Here is a 16,896-nt window from a genome sequence, read left to right as displayed (position 1 = left end):
AAACATCTAATTAGTATTTCCATCCCAGATCGTGGTAGGTGTTGGTCTGTCACATAGCACAATTCCGTGGGTTTTAATTCATACAAAGGATTTAAAGGAATTGGAAACAGATAAAACAGAAAGAAGTAGAAGCTGATGTTCAGATTTTATGATCCTAATATTTGGAAAAATTCACTTGGCTTGGACTTCCACCAGGCATGAGTATAACTCCTTCTAGCAAGGTTTTTATTCTGTTTGCACTTATGCACCTCTACAGCATTTGCAGGAGAAATCAGATTCTGGAGTAACAAATTTAAGCCTCCTTGCTAAAGTACTGTTTTTCTTTCTACCTTTGCAGATCCCTCAGAGGAAGCCCAGAGCAAAGGTAGAAAACCACTGCCATAACATGTAAATGATGATATTTATATCATAACTAGATATAAAAGGGACAGAAGACAGCAGCAAGGTGCTGCCTAATTTGCAAAATTACATTCATTTGTACAATCTGTCACACAAATCATCAAGATAAAATGGTACCCTGCAGCTGGCAGATAATATGTGATACTCTCCTACAAACCACTGTTCTCTTTTCTAAATATTCACACTCACAGATTGCCAAGGATAAGCTACCAGCACAGACAGGGACAGCTCAGAGCAGCAGCAATACTTGGCTGCAAAAAGGAGATGGGCACGAGTAGTGACAACATGAGCTGCTCCAGCAGGCAGACACTCATTCAGCTTAGTGTTAAATGCTGCAGGTGCCAGCTAAAGACAACATGATGGCTGCAGCAGGCACACTTCCAGAGTATTACTGGGATGAAAGACCTCACTGGGCATGGCCCCAGAAAATCTGGTTTGACCACACAGCTACCCCTGCTCAGAGCAGGAGGGAGTATCCAGAGAATGGCAACAGAGCTGGAGAAGGGTCAGGAGCACAAGTGTTACGAGGATCAGCTGAGGGAGCTGGAGGTGTCTAACTTGGAGAAAAGGATGCCCAGGGGACACCTTATCACTCTCTGCAATTGTCTTAAATGAGTCTCCTCTCCCAGGTAACAAGAGATAGGACAGGAAGAAATGGCCTCAAGTTGTGCCAGAGGAGGTTTAGATCGGCTATTAGGAAAAAATTACTTCACTGAAAGTGTGGCCAACACTGGAACAGTCTGCCCAGGGAATTGGTCAAATTGCAATCCCTGGAACTGTTCAAAAAACATGTAGATATGGTGCTTGGGGCTGCGGTTTAGTGGTGGATATGGCAGTGCTAGTATAATGGCTGGACTCCATGGTCTTAGAGGTCTTTTCCAACATAAATGATTTTATGAGTCTGAGGTGGACTGAAGAGCTCTCAAAGCTGGAGCTTTCCAGACAGAAAATGCCTGTGACTAGATGGTGACTTATATGGTGAAGTATATCTGATTTTCACAGCCTTCTAATGGGAGCAATGCCATGAAAAAATGAAAGAATATTATTAAAATTGTACTAACATCATCGGAGAAAAGCTATAGCCCTTCTCAGCTCAGATTCCCACACCGAACTTCTGCAAAGATTAAAAAAAACCAAGATGCAAACATATACAAAAGCCAGGTACATAACACCGTAGTTCATAAAACACCAGCTTTTAAGTGTCATTAATTTGTGCCTTTTAGATATTTCCTCTCTACCCAAAGTAGTCCAAGAGACAGTGCTCTGCCACCACGCTTCCTCTGGATCAGTTTCTTTTCTCTCTGACACAGAAATCATTGGTGAAATGAGTTAAAAGCAAAGTGGAGTGTGAAGAGTCACGTTCCAAGCACTGTGAGATTCAGCTGTTCTCAGCACATCTCAGAGCACTGCCGGTGCTGCAACTGCGCACGCAGCCCTGGCCCATCTTTGGTCCCAGCTGTCTGCCAAACACAAATATCTGCAACATATTGGCATGTGAAGTCAGATAATAATGCTCAGGGGAGCATTGCAGAGGAAGTGCTTCTCCTTCACTAATTACAGGTGGAAATGGAAGCGCTTCTGCCAATTCTGAGAAGCATGGGCAGTGAAAAAAACTCCTGTCAGGCTCCAGCAAGCATCCGTTGTCTCCTAAAGGACACTATTTGGAAAGAAAAGAGCTATGTGGTAAACCATCCCAATCTACTGAGAATTCACTAATCAAAACTCCAAATCTGAAAAACAGGAAACAAATATTATTGACAAAATTGATGCTGTGCATTCACCTTTCCCTCTGCTATGTTTTAGTCCTTCATCTCTGCAATCAATGCAATGAACATCCCAATTAGTCATCATTTGCTTCCTTTTAACAGAAGAACCTCAGGGTCATCCTCATATCTTTCCTGTAGTTTCATTGAAGAGTTACTTATTTCATATACTATTGACTTTCACATGCCTATCTAGATTTGCTACAATTTCACTGTAAGAGTAATTTTAAAGTGAATAAAAACCAAACAATACTTTTTTGACATCTTCAAGGTAATTACATTGCAAATTCCTCATTTGCATTTATCAAATCTCAGTACAAGCTCAAAGATTTATCCCTAGAATGCACCTCTGAAACTGTGCAGTCAAACTAATCTCTGCTTCTCTGCATGAGCAGGGAATTGTAGCTCCCAGTAGTATTAAAAGCAGTCCATACACCAGTCCCATTCAATGCAGACAAGAGGAAACCCATATAAATCATTTTTACTTGAATTACTAAAATACTTCCAGGGCACCTTAATTTCATATTAAGACAACAAAGAACCACATTACTTGTTTATTAACTATAACACAGTGTTTTTAAAATAGTTTCAAAGTGTCCTTGGTACACTTAAGTCATCAGAGACCATGATCTACAGAGAAAAACCTTCTACAGCAGTCTGCTATTTGACATGTAAAAACTGTGCCATAATCACTAAAGTCTGAAGTTTTCTAAGTCCTTCAGTAAAAAAATATCTATGGCTATTGAACTACTGCTGGCTATTCAAAACAAGTATTTAAAGAATAATTCATTTCTCTGGTGTAAACCCAGCAATTTCCACTCAGACCCTGTATGCTTTCAAAGGCAAATCCTATAAGACTGAAAAATGTGCAGCTAGAAAACAAGCAACCTTGAAAAAAAAAAAAAAGCTGTTAGGAATTTCCTCTGCAATGAATCAAATACATTTAGCATAGATCCCAATTTCAGGATGTCTTTAAGGAGGGAAGCTTGCATGATTCAAGGTTAAAAGTTCATTGTTATTTTTTTAAGTCTGTCACACCAAATAGCTAAATATTCTGACAAGGAGGGGATATAAGCATTTGATCTACAGTAGATGATGAGCTGGGCTGGCAGTTATAAAGCTATTCTCATTCGTATATCCTTGCAAAGTGTAAGAGCCATGTTCCAAGGTTGTCCTTAAAGGCGTCCTTAACATAATGCTGTCAATGACGTTTCTTCTTTTCGGACATTACATTCTTTGGTGATTGATTTAAACAAAAGTTTTAAAAGCTGATCATTATGAAGTTCAGAATGAGAGCATTATTACACACACAATGAAGTTATCTCTGAACAGAGGAGAGAAAGAAACACTGGGCTCTGCCTGTATATTCACATGCAAAGTAACAACTCCCCTTCCCCACTACTATGTTGACATCATGCAGCATCTGCATTCGACTTTTTGCATATGTAATGAAAAGACACACCTCAGAAAATAAAGACAGTTTTAAAAGCAAAATAACCATTTTGATACTTACAGCATTTGATAAAATGGTAATGAGACATTCTTTCATCTCAGGCTGTAGTCTCGCTACAGGTTTCAGCATTCTCTTCTGCTACAACTGTCATGCCCAGAAAATGCATTATTTAAAGCCCTTCCTCAGGTATCCAGTACACCTCAGAATACATTATTCAGCGCAGTTTCTGTTCCAGGATCTTGCAGAGGCTTCCAAGTCACCCTCACCCGGCTGCTGGAGTTACGATAAACCTCTGTGCGTCTTGAACCATGACTACTGCACGTGCTATTGTAGCATAATTGATTGACAGCGCTCCTAATCCCACATCCCCAGGAATAGAAAGATTTAATTGGTGTGCACTTGCAGCCACATTCTTCCAGCACTGAGGTGTGCTGCTGCACTGCGGCTTTCACAGTCCTGCCAGTTAATGGCTTTTCAATAGCTTTCAAATGGCAGCAAACTAAGCTTGATGAGTGGGCTCGAATGAAATAGCAGAACAGGGGATCTTAAATTTTATTTGTGCATGTTGTTCGTGTGCCAAATGCGACCAGATTTTTAGCTAGTACTAAACCAGGATTATTTTTAGTTGCCACCAGTTGCTGTGTGAATAGGAAATTGATATAGGTTTCCAAGAATAACCATCTTTTAGCATCACAGATCATTTTTCAGTATATTGTAAGGTAAAAAATCAGGATAGAGCTTACAGCCATCTTCAGAGTCTCATGGTTTATGCATGGATTAATTCACATTGAGCTAAAAACATGCTTGTGTGTACATTTCTTGGTATGTTCCTGTTCTATCATTTCTTTGTATTGCAATGCATCTTTTTCACAGATGGAACATTTATGTCAGGAGACAAAAACTGCAAGCTCTGCATGGTTTGTACCATGATTATGCGCATGTTATCTAATGACATTTAAATCACCGATTGTAAGAGAAAAAGCCTAAGAAAATGCATCACTAGGAACAAGTCCATACAATTATTTATCACACTGTAGAATAACAAGTCAATGTACACTGACGCATTACCCAGTTTCAGATTAAGGGCACACAAAAGGCAGACCTGCATTGTATTTTAAACACCCAGGCTGCAGCATCCTCTGAGAACAATTTCTGCATTACTTTGCCAGGAACAGTTATCCATGAATTTGGCTACTACTTCTGTGAGAAACCTACAGCAGAACTGCAGTAAAATATTTTTATAGTATCAAAAAATAATTTAAGAAAATTGTACTCAGTGAAGACCTCGATTTGCTTACCATGCATCATGCTTGCCGCAGCCAACACTTCACTGAGTGAGAGCTCTTGTAAAGGAAAACTGATAGCCCAACCATGTTTAAATCTTTTATTCATCTGAAAGGGTTCTCACCTACTATTTTGTCAACATAACATTTTAACAGCTACAAAGTGTTAAAAGGACTACAAAGGAAAAAGGGTCTAACTAATTAGTGAGGATCACTAATTCAGATTCTATTAACTATTCTGCAAAGTTCCCACAAGAGCAGAAAGATATATATTCACAGGCTTCCAGTGATCCATTAGCAAAACCCTTAGGTGAAATCTCTCAGCTCCTAATAGCCACATATTTCACATCTGGTTTTAAGTTAAATATGCACAGCAATACTTTTGCAGCACTAATTATTTAGGTGTTTTGGTTTTCTCCCTGAAAACATAGTTTTCCACATGAAAATGAAAAAAATCAAGAAATAACCAGGGGGACATAGGGATAAATTATATAAAACACAATACAGTAATTACATTACCATGGAAACTTTTTTGCTGTAAAGCTCAGAAGTCCAAAGTAATTAAATCTATTCAGACTGTCTTTCACACCTATACAACACTAGGCCAGTTTGGGCCATATGGCTTATAAAATAAACATGCAGAGTGTTTTAAGAGGCAATGTTAGTCATAGTTCATGAGCAAGTGTCAAGTAATCTGACAAAAAGGCCTTTGAGCAATACTTTTTGGTGGAGACATTCCTGACAGGTTCATCTCTGGTGGCACCATCAGGCAAACAGGCTGCCGTGTCTAATAACATCACACTTCACCATCTCACACTGGTTAAAACCAGGAGCACCTTAGTAAACAATGGTGAGTGAGAGAAATGGACAAATGATGCTTTTCAGCAGACAGACGTGAAAGGAAGAAAAAGGACCTGATTTTGGCTTGAACAGAATGTGAAGAAAAAGTATTTGGATCTGTCTCATTTTAGATTGTAATGTATGTGATTATGTATTGAATTGCCATAGTAAAAATTTACGATGGTGGAATTTGGTAGAATTTATGTGACAGGCTAGACTACATCCTCTATCCTGCAAGGAATGAGGGAGAGAATTCCACAATGCTAAGCTCAAGATCCTGCGCCTGCATTGAGGCAGCCCCTAGTATCAATACAGTCTGAGGGATGAAGGGACTGGGAGCAGCCCTGCTGAGAAAGACTGGGAGTTAGTGTGCTTGCAGCCCAGAAAGCCAACTGTGTCCTGGGCTAAAAGTGCAAGTGTTAGAATGGTAGGTGCTGCTGCCTATCTCTTGTCCCCAACAAGCCTCTCCTGCCGAAAAGCAAGCTGAGTGAACATTCAGGGAATGCAGTCAAACCTCCACTCAACACTCACCACAGCTGGCTCAGCAATAGAGGCAAGAAAGGCTCTTTTGCAAGGTTTTATTCCAGCGGAGCAACACAGTAGCTGAAGGGTAACCTGGCTAGAAAGAGCAGGGAACCAGGTGGAGCAGGCAGTTTAAGGGGAAGGGGTGGGGGGCAGAGCTGAGGGCTGGGCAGGGGAGACTGGCCTCCAGGGGAGGGGGGGCCACCCGGGATGCCAAGCCAGGGACAGGGGAAGGAGAAACTAAAGGAAGTTGTGACACAAGTCCATGGGAGAATCTGGTTTTCCCCCGGGAGGGGTAACTCTATGGTGAGTAGTTACTGTTGTTTCCAGGGCTGAGGGCTTGGGAATTGACCAAGGGAAGAGAGTTCATGGGATGCTACACTGGGCTGCTTCAAAAAAAGTATGGCAGGTCAAGAGAGGTGAACCTGCCCCTCTCCTCTGCCCTTATGAGACCCCCAACCCTGGAAACATTCAAGGTCAGGACAGACCGGGCTCTGAGTAGCCTGATCGAGTTGAAGATGACACTGCTCATTGCAGAAGAGGATTAGATGAATTTAAAGGTCCCTTCCAATCCAAAATGTTCCATGATTCTACATCCTTTACAGAGAGCATTTAGGTACAGGACAAACTCTTGAATGCAGCAAGCTGTTGACTTGATATTTGCATCAGACAAACTGGGAGCAGAGCTGTTCTCTATATGCTCTGATTTCTTCTCTCCTAACGTGTGCTGGTCTATGTCATTGGGGAAGAATGTCGGACTGTTTGACAAAGGAGGGTTGCACTGCTACACCATAGCTTGGGTCTGTGCCCTTCAGTAGGACTGTTGCTCTAATCAAGTCCATGAGCAGCATCTACGCGGCTGCAGCAGGGCACTGTGCCCTTTCCCATTCTCCAGGAGCCTGTATGCCAGAAATATATGGCCAGTTACTCAAGTAAAGTGTGAATAATGAATGGAAAAAAGGCACAAACTTTTTGAGAGGTGGCACCTGGCAGATGGCAACCTCAACAGGCTTTTTATTTTAGAAAACTGTGTTGGTTTGTTTTTTTTTTAATTTTGTAACATAACTCGTTTTATTATGTGGGTAATTATCATTAATGGGTTTTGAAAAAGAAGTGTGTAGGGGGATAGAATAAAGGTAGTATAGAAAGTAATCTTATCCCATAAAGAGTTGCAGCTGGGTTAATTATTAAAGCTTATGAGCAGGCCTGATTTTTACAGGCCACACCTGTAGCCAGTAAGAAGAGTGATATAAAAGAGTGGATTGGTTGGCTCAGGGTGAATTAGAGTCAGCTGGCTACTGCAAGGATAAGGAAGAGTCAGTGCCCAGAGGAGCTGCCTATGAGAAACATCAGGGAGGTATGAAACTCTAGCAATATGGAACCCTTGCAATGTAACGATGATAGAACTCTTGCAATATAATGACAACAGAAGTGAAAGCATAAAGGAAAGAAAACATGGAAAGCAATGTATATTGCTATCAGCAAGAAGTTCTGACATATTGAAGGGCAGCAGCAAAGAGAATTAAGAATAGATAATTGCAAATGCAGAGACAGGATGAACCTTCAGGAGAAGGGGCAACTAAACTTGAGGTAAAAGGGAGCCACAATAGGAATACTTAAGAAGTCAAAATCTGTTTCACCTTCTGGAAAGACATTATTTCCAGTGCACTCTTTTTCTAGGTTGGAGAGAAGAGGAAGAACAGAGAAGAAACCATGGTGGTGGGTTGTCCATGACATAAACAAAGATTTCAAGTGTAAGAAAAAAAAAAAGAAAGACTTCATTTTTTGGAATGAGTCTGAAGGAGGGAATACTTCATTGTCAGTGATTTTACAAAAGAAATCATACAATTTGTTTATTCACAAGAAAGGGATATCAGCCATGTTAGGTATTCTCTCCTGACTGAACTACACCAAAAATTCAAAAGAGAAAAAATATATAAACAACACTTACAATCTGACCATATAAACTATGGAATTATACATAGACAGGCTCTGATGGCATTGTATGTTGCAGTGTGATGCATAATTGTATACCTACTTTCTCTAAAGTAAAGGCAGCATTGGCAGGTTTTCAATCACACCTCCAGTGGTTCTCTAAAGACTACACCAGTGTTCAAGTCTACAAAAAGGCACAAATGCTTTTGAGCTGGGGACAAAGACTGAGCTGGTACTAAATCTGGTGATAAAACACTTAACGTATTTGATTTTGTCCAGCTCAGCAAAAATATGGATAAAATAGAGTCAAGGTCAGAAAACAAGGTCTATTTAGCTCTTCTAGAAAAGTTCCTTGCACCGTCTCCCTACAGAGAGAAAACAGCCAATTTTGTTCTTTGTAGAAATTCAGCATTCCATGAAATTGCAGAGTTAATTAAAGAGAATCTTGGAACAGGTCAACCATCACTAGCATAGTTCTATTTCTTAGGATAAACACCCATCTGGGATCACCATCTCAGAGTAGACACTGCTTTCAGATCTCAGTTTCCGAGGCTCAGACCTTGACTTAGAAATGCACCTATGAAGTGCTTCCTAAAACAACTGAGCAAACAAGAACACTTTAAAATAAGGTTTTGCTGTCAAGAACTGACACACTGTATTGTACTCATGTCATGTAAATATCTTGTTACTCTTCTGGTGTCTCCTGGTGTCACAAACAATTGAACATTTAATAATTTTATCATCTTAGTATTTTGCAATTCACATATAACTGAAAGATTTGATAGAGGTATGCAGAACTATCCAAAAGCAATTTGAATAATGAGAAAAGCACCGTGACTACTGGTTTTAAATACATGACAGATGCTCCCCATTTATGCCATTTTTGCTCAGTGCAGCAAAGCTTGTTATATTCCTTCTAATGTTACAACTTCATTGCACTACTTAGGGGTTTAAGACTGCAGACAAAAAAAGTGGAATGCAGAGTAATATTGACATGGCTCATGTGTTATGACAAGTAATACTGCTTAGCAATCAAACCTTGGCCATTCTATCCAGCTGCCAACAAGCCACTCTTCAGATAACATCTGGTAGCTCTATGCTTTATCAGGAAGCAGGGATGAGCTCTAGCAGATGTAGATACTTAGCAAGAAGGACTCTGTACTAATTTTCTCTACATGAGTCACAGCAGAACAAAAAGAGCAGTTTCTCCAAATAATTTTTTCTATGAACTTGCATGTCCGATGGATGTGAGGTTTGCTAAAGAGATTGCAGCAACAAATCAAATCTAATCACTCAATCACTCAGCATGGTTGACCTCTAGAAGACCAGATGACTTTATTTTTCTCTTCCCTCTTCCCTTCCTGCAACTTTTGCACCCTTTCCTTGTTTTCCCATTTCACTGGAAATGCATCAATTTTTTCAGGAAGCTGGCAATCTTCCTCCCATTATTCTACCTAGAGATTGAGAAAAGTGAAAAAAAAATCCTTTTTCTTCTTACCCCTGTACTGTTGTAACTGAATGTATACAGGTGGACTAATCTGTAACTGTTCTTTAATGTATTGAAAACAGGAGGTTAAAATCACAGGATATTATTCCCCACTACTGAAGTTTGCAAAATTACCAGTAGAAACCATTTGAAAGCCTTACTCTCTTCCTGCCACACCCAAAATGACAGTTTTCAGGCTGTGAGTAGGTCTGTCTAGCAGTCCCTTTACTGGATGAAATGAAGAAGCTCTCACTTGTTGTGGGAGAGCCTAGAACAGGGGCAATAACTAGGCCAAATACAAGAACTCCCAAAAGTCTCATATATGGTTAGGCTTATGTTTGGCATCAGTACTGACTCAATAATTAACTTCTTCATTACAATGTGTGAATATGCTTTTTTAAATTAGATTTGTTAAGAGATCTGATGAAAGACTGCTGCAGAGAGAAGCTGCTGCCATATAAATGCAAAGTCCCTTACAAGACTGATGTTAAAATGATAAGCAAAAAAACATGACAGCCATCAAAATGCCCAGACATTGAAGTAAAATTAGGGAAAACCTGAAAGGACTGCAGAAGGAGTCCTTGAGATAGAAGGTATTTGTAATTTAGGAAAAAATTAACTTGGACAGCTGCAAAAGCCAAAGAAGTGATAGAATAAGACCCTTCTGGGACTGTAGGACAGCACAGAGGACAGGCAGGTAATTTCAAAAATTTTAGAAATTACTCTACTACTCAGTGTCCCAAAAAGGGAAAAAAAAATAATTGATGTTGAAGATTTGTAAGGGGTGGTGAAGTGATATTATTTTAAATTTGCCAACCATGTCATTCAAAAAACCTACCAGAACAAAACCACATGTACCATATGCTGTACCACGTGCTGTAGACCAAGACCAGAATAATACCAGTTCTTTTCCCCAGCCTTTCTGCACTTCATTCTTAATGTAACTCAGCACACATTGTTAATGCATATTTGTCTTACAGGTTTTTCTTATGTAGCACAGAGAAAATGGGAGAGAAGGGGTGTAAGGTACAGAAAACTACACACAACTTTTATTGAATTTACTGTGCTGCCATATGTGCACAGTGTAGCAACATGCAGCTGGGTGGTCTCTGCTTCTGCACCTTCTCCAGTTTCTAATGCACATATCTACTTATTTCCTCTTTTTTTCTTTGTCTGTGTCAACATGTAAAGAATTCATCATCCTGACCACAAAGCCCAGGTGAGAGTCCAACTTGATAAGAACAATAATCAAATCAAAGGGTAAGATGCTAAGAGATTTTGACGTGACATAAGATAACATGCTATTGCTTGAAAATGATATGGAGAAGTCCATAAGCTCACTGAACAAGAGAGGCATGCAAGATTTACTGTACTCTGCACAAGTGAGAGATGAAGAATCTACTGCACTCTGCTTGAACATAATAGAACTACATCTCATTCTCAAACTAGCAAAGAATGGATAAGAAGTTAACAAGAACTAGGCAGTTGCTTTGGAAAGAAGAAAAATATATGAAAGAAGCAAGGAAACAGAGGTATAGTAAGATGACTACTGAAGGCACTGATTTATAGTGTCCCAGCAACAGTGAGAAAGAATTAAATCTATATAATTTTAATTATATAAATCTATATAATATAAATTATATTATCAAAAAAGCGCATTCAGTGAAGCAAGTTACAAACAAAGGCAGTCAGAAAGATAGTGGAAAAGAACTTCTTTCATGTGAGCAGTGGACAGGTCACAGTTGAGATGCCAGTGATCAAGAACAATAAAAGAGGGGATTCCCCAAACACAGATTAAGAATGATGTGAAGAGCACTGAGGATTAATCAATAAACACAAGATGCTTGATGATCAGTTCCTTCAAACAGAAAAAAATGAAGTACTCAGTTCAGATCTCTGTGTTTTGTACAAACATGAATAATAAAGGCCAAAGCCATCAAGTCAGCAAACAGCTGGTTTACACATGACCCAGTAAAGAGTAAGGCACCTTTGTACAGTTACTGCACATACCCCTAGAGCATCAATAACCATCAGCACATTTTGAGCTGAATTTTGTTAAAATTAAGATAACTGAAACACTGTTTTCCTATTTTACGATAATATACTCTTTGTATATTTCCTTCTCCATGTGTGGAACTTAGAGTGCATTTGCTTTTTTCTCCAATGGCTGGCTGTTCATAACAAGCAGAAGATTTATTTCTTTGCTCTCAAATGAACTTACTCTTTTAATTAAACACTGTATTACAAAAGTAGTTATTATTTTAATTTTATTTTCTTGAAAATACACTAGTAATTACCTTTAATTTCAAAGAGCAAAAAGACACATGACAAGGTAAGAGAAAGTAATGTACAAGTATAATAGGGCAAAACACATCTATAAAAAAGAATTATCCAGCAAGGTAAATCATGCCATCCTAACCAATTTATAAGGCTTTTTTGTTTGATTGGGTTTTTTGCTTTAATTTATAGCAGAGTTTTCCTTCAGAAAGAAAAGAAGCATTCACTACCTTGCTATCCTGGCAGAGGGGAAAACTGCACAAGAAATCATTTCCTTCACCCGTTAGCCAAAATACCTTATGCTGAAATCTCCATGGATTGCTATTTCTAGGCTGTAAATTCTTAGAAGAGAAAGCCACACAAGTTGGTGTTGACTGTAAACCACTCTTTGATTCTTAGACTTTGACCTCAAAACCAGCAGGGGTTCTGTCACTGCCTTCAAAGGACGCAAAGTGAAACACTTAAAAGTGAATGACCTAAGATTATTGGAAAATGACATAAATGAGCTATCTTGGAAAAAATAATTAGCAATTATGCATAGCACACCAAGACTAATTTGCTTAACATCTCCCAAATGCTCCTGTTACAGTTGGTGTTAACTGGAGACCATGCATTTATCCATTTCTCAAAGTCTTTGTCATTTCAAAACCACTTTTCCTTATCATTACCAACATATTTCTGTCATATTTGAGGACAATGTAGCAGTAGGTAATGCTGATTTGACTAGAGAAATCAGTGGGATTTTTTTTAACCAAATCTAGGTTCAACCTCTTATTGCCTTGGCCAAAGTCAAGACATGATCAACACCTTTTACTATCAATCCTTAGGGATATTCCATCTATGTAAATTAAACATTCAGTTGGCATAGGTTTATTGACTTGGGTTCTGTATGTCTTAAGGAGAAAATAATTACATCTGCTAAAAAATATTAACATTTGCTAAACATAATTATAGTGTCTGAATGTAACACACATTCAGAGTTTTGCTAAGCACAGTTTTAAATTAGAATGTGTTCAAATCATCAGAAGCAAATTTTAAAAAGGTACTTTGAACATATGAAAAGATATAAAGGCTTAGCACACATGCACACCAACAATAAGATGGAAAGTTCAAATGCTTTGTGATATTAACATGCTTTTTATTGTGTGTTTCTCACTTTTTTTCTCCTTTTGATTTGAATACTATACAAAATACAGAAGATGAGTTATAGACAATTTTTTGAGGTTCAATCTAAAATGCACAACCACATTTAGAATACTTCAAAATTTGCATAGCTAAAGAGTGAGTTAACAGGGTCCTTCAGAGACTAACTAAGAAGATCATATAATACATATAAAGGATGATAGACAAATACTATTCACTCGATACAGATTATTTCACAGTGAGCCTGAGGGTAACAAGGCAGGTGTGAAGATTTTCTTTACTGCATTAAGGTGCTGCTACGGACATATGAAAGACAACTCCTGATGTGCCAAAGGGACACCATATCTCAGGAGCGTTGAGGAACTACAACCTGCATAAGTGACATTAATATACCACAAAGAATTATACATCTGACTGTGACCCCTGCAGAGACAAAAAAAAATCAACCAACCAACCAAAAAAACTAAAAAAAACCCAAGTAAACAAAAAACCCCACCAGAAACAAAACACCCCCCCCCCCCCAAAAAAAAAGCTGGTACAATTTCATTAATGCAATCTGAGACATTAGGCAAAAAAGTAGTGCCCTTAACAATGCAGCTCAGGAAATCTGCAGCAAATGAACTGGATAGAAGGAAGGAAGGTTTTCAGATTTCAACTTTTTTGAGAAAATAATTAATAGCTAATTTTTACTGCTTGTTATTTCCTCTTTTTTTTGGTATAAATATTTGAAACTAAAACCTATTTTGCATGTTGTATTTCTGTTTACAATTATCTGAAATTAAAAGCAAGCTCATGGTAGCTAGCCCATGTCAAAGAACTTTACATTAGTCAGCATGATTATGACTAACACAGGAGGTAAAGGTCTCTGTTGAGAGCACTTAAGTTGCCAGCATAGGCAAGCACACCACTACAAGCCACGATGGCTACCTCACATTGTTCCTCAGAGGAGCTGCAGCCCCTGGCTCCCCAGCGATCCTCCACCTGTGAGCTGAGAGCCCTGCAGCTGCCCAAGGTGCTCTCTGACATATTGCAAACAATAACAATGTCTGGGAAAAGACCAAGGAGTTCAAAAACGCTTTCCTTGAAACAGGTGCATGAAAGGAGCAAGGTGCGTCCAGATTGTCTCAGCTATTAAACACAGAGATCCTACTACTCTTTTCCAACATATGAGCCAATGATAAACAGCTGGAAGCTACCACCTTCTTCATAGACCTTTTTCTTTCTCTTGATTTTCCTCACACTGCACAGTGGAAAAAGAAATGCTTTCCTCCCCAGTTATGGCTTTTTAAAGTCCAGCTTTTAAACAACCACTGTTGGGGGTTTTAGCTGTTCTCTGATTTGAGGCAGTTTGTATTGTACTCCTCTGGCTTTTTTTCATATGATCATGTCCTGGAGAGTCGACAGTTCTTTTTTCCTCTTTTATCAGCAGGATATCAAGAAATGGTGATAGAAGAGAATGCTGGCAGCAATGAGGATGACTATCAGAGAACTGAAGGCAAGAAAATGAGAGGGCACTCAAGGTGCATGCACTGCTTCCAGTCCTCCTGGTGAGTATGCCCTCAGTCAGACACAATAGAAGAGAAAGGCAAATCCACAGCTGCTCACTTTGCTCTCTCACCAGCTGCTCCAAACACATCAAGGGTAGAGAAACCAGAGACAAGGGTGAGCAGCTGCTGTCAGCTGTAGGGCTCTCACAAGCACATCCATCAGTCCAGCTCCAGTTGGCCACCCCTGTGACACAATCTGGGAGGGCTGCCCCAGGACTGCAATGTCAGACACAGCAGCCCTGAGGTGCTGGCTCAGCCCACACACAGGGACTCCCAACACAGCAGCAGCACAGGGAGAGCAGGCAGAGAGGTACAACTGAGATCTGCAGGCCCATGGCTCACAGTGCACCTCTGTGTATTGCAGACTGGTAATAGCTTATCGGTCCTTGACAATGATGTTTGATGGGGATCTTGCTGAAAGACAGAGGAGCAGACTCCTGTCCCTACCAGGCACCTCCTAGGGCAGTGGGAGGCTGAAACATAGGAGTAGGCAAGACTGAGTGACTGCAAAAAGCCTTGGTGGATAAGGTGGGGCGGAGCTGTGCCTGACTGAAATGAGATCAGAGCTGGTAGCACAGCAGTGCCACAGCTGGGGAGCTGCAGCAGCAGTTTCTATCCTGATTGGATTTTTTTTTCTCTCCAGTGAAAATCTGGGAGAGAGAAGACCAGATATTTGACAGCAGTAAGGTGAGGAAAATGCTGATTAAACATGCATCAGCCTGAGACAATGTCTTTGACTTTGCATGATATTACCTACAGGTTAATAGCATTTTCCTGTCCCAGCTTCATTTTCCAAAATGTCTCTTAAAGTCTTCCAAAATCCCTGACCTTGATGCCTGCACTCTGATCTTTCAGTGGTTTAATGTCACTGAGTTTTTAGTTTTATTTTCATCCTAGTATCCCTCTTAGCCAAAGAAGGAGGCAGCTCCTCCCTGGTAAGGAACACAACACTTCTGCTTAGCTGTTTTGGCCGCTTACTGTGTGGCTACGTCCCAAAGTCATTCATGGAATATTCCTGCAGATTACAATGTTAAGTTAATAACATACTCTTCTAAAAATGAGCATCTCTACAGCACATTTCCTGTATCTCTTTGGGCCTTTTTATAAATATTCATACACATAAATCAAAAGGAAACTCTTAAACAAAACCTGAGGACAAAATCTCTTGTGTAACTTGCTCAAACAGTAGGTTTGTTGTGTAGAGAGGATTTGTTGGCAAATACACACAGGCTACTGTTTGAATAGGTAATGTCATGGTCCATCTACTGCTCTTGGATGACCCAATTGTACTTATTTCCCTGTAGGAACACCACAAAGAACATCAGTGTTCATTTTTATAGAGTATGAAGTATTCAAGAAGAAAATCAGTGTGGGAGCTAGACTATATTCCTTTTAGTTTCTGTTTAGATGTACATCTGAAAGGAATAATAACCATCAAGGAAGACAATTTAACTATGACAATACTGAAGTTTTGAAAGGCAGCTTAAAGACTCTCTGGCATTGCAGCTTCTCTGTTGATAAACTAGGTAAGGAAAGCTTATATTTTTCAGATGATCTATGATTTAACTATACGTGAAAGGTGAAGGACAGATGGTTCACAAATAAGATTTACATTTCAAGGGTTGGCTTTACAACACAAATAACTGACATCAAAGTTTTACATGAAAATGGTGTTAAAATATATGGAGATTTCAAGAGGAGTACTGAAGAACTAAATCACATTTTACAGGGATCAAATATTATCAACAGGACATTATTTTCAAGAAGCTGAAAGGAAAAAAAATAATAGAGAGCTACATATAGAAGAAATATTGGTAATCATAGAAATTAGTATATAAATCATAAGCAATGGAAAGGTGTACCAAAAAATTGTGATGCTGCTAATCCACTGAAAATTTCTCTCCTGTATTAGACACATGACTGGAAAAAAAAAAAAAAGTAGTTACCCTGAATTTAAGTGGAATTTTAAATTATTATTTTAATTATTATTTGTCTCGCTTACCATAATTGGTATTTTTCATGTCATGGATATGATCTGATCCACAGGAAAAGCAAACTTTTGGTGGTATAATCTTTCTCACCCCTTCTCTGAAACTTACACATCTCTTCATGCGTCTTCCACAGAATTTATGATGAAATTTTTTGCTTCTATCCTTAAGGAACAATGGAAATATTTAGGGGAATTTTACTGGTGTGGGGATGATACTGGGTGTTGCTCCCCTACAGTCCCTCTGCCTTGCCACATGCA

General features: G+C 39.2%; 1 protein-coding gene across 2 annotated transcripts in view; it reads right to left on the bottom strand.

Moving 5' to 3' along the window:
- MYO16 (myosin XVI) overlaps window positions 1-16,896 on the bottom strand; it is a 326,118-nt gene that overhangs the window by 280,595 nt on the left and 28,627 nt on the right. Inside the window, exon 1 of one of the 2 annotated variants that reach the window (XM_005419960.2) lies at window positions 3,676-3,934. The exons of the other annotated variant lie outside the window; for it this stretch is intronic. Coding sequence (XP_005420017.1) covers window positions 3,676-3,703 — 28 coding nt within the window. The 5' untranslated portion in view covers window positions 3,704-3,934. Of the gene's footprint in view, window positions 1-3,675; window positions 3,935-16,896 lie in introns of those variants that run through there. 2 annotated transcript variants of the gene reach the window in all.

This window comes from Geospiza fortis, unplaced genomic scaffold (genome assembly GCF_000277835.1).
Source record: "Geospiza fortis unplaced genomic scaffold, GeoFor_1.0 scaffold192, whole genome shotgun sequence".
NCBI classification, from domain to species: domain Eukaryota; kingdom Metazoa; phylum Chordata; class Aves; order Passeriformes; family Thraupidae; genus Geospiza; species Geospiza fortis.
Note: the sequence above shows the minus strand (reverse complement) of the source record. Positions and strands in the feature narration are given on the sequence as shown.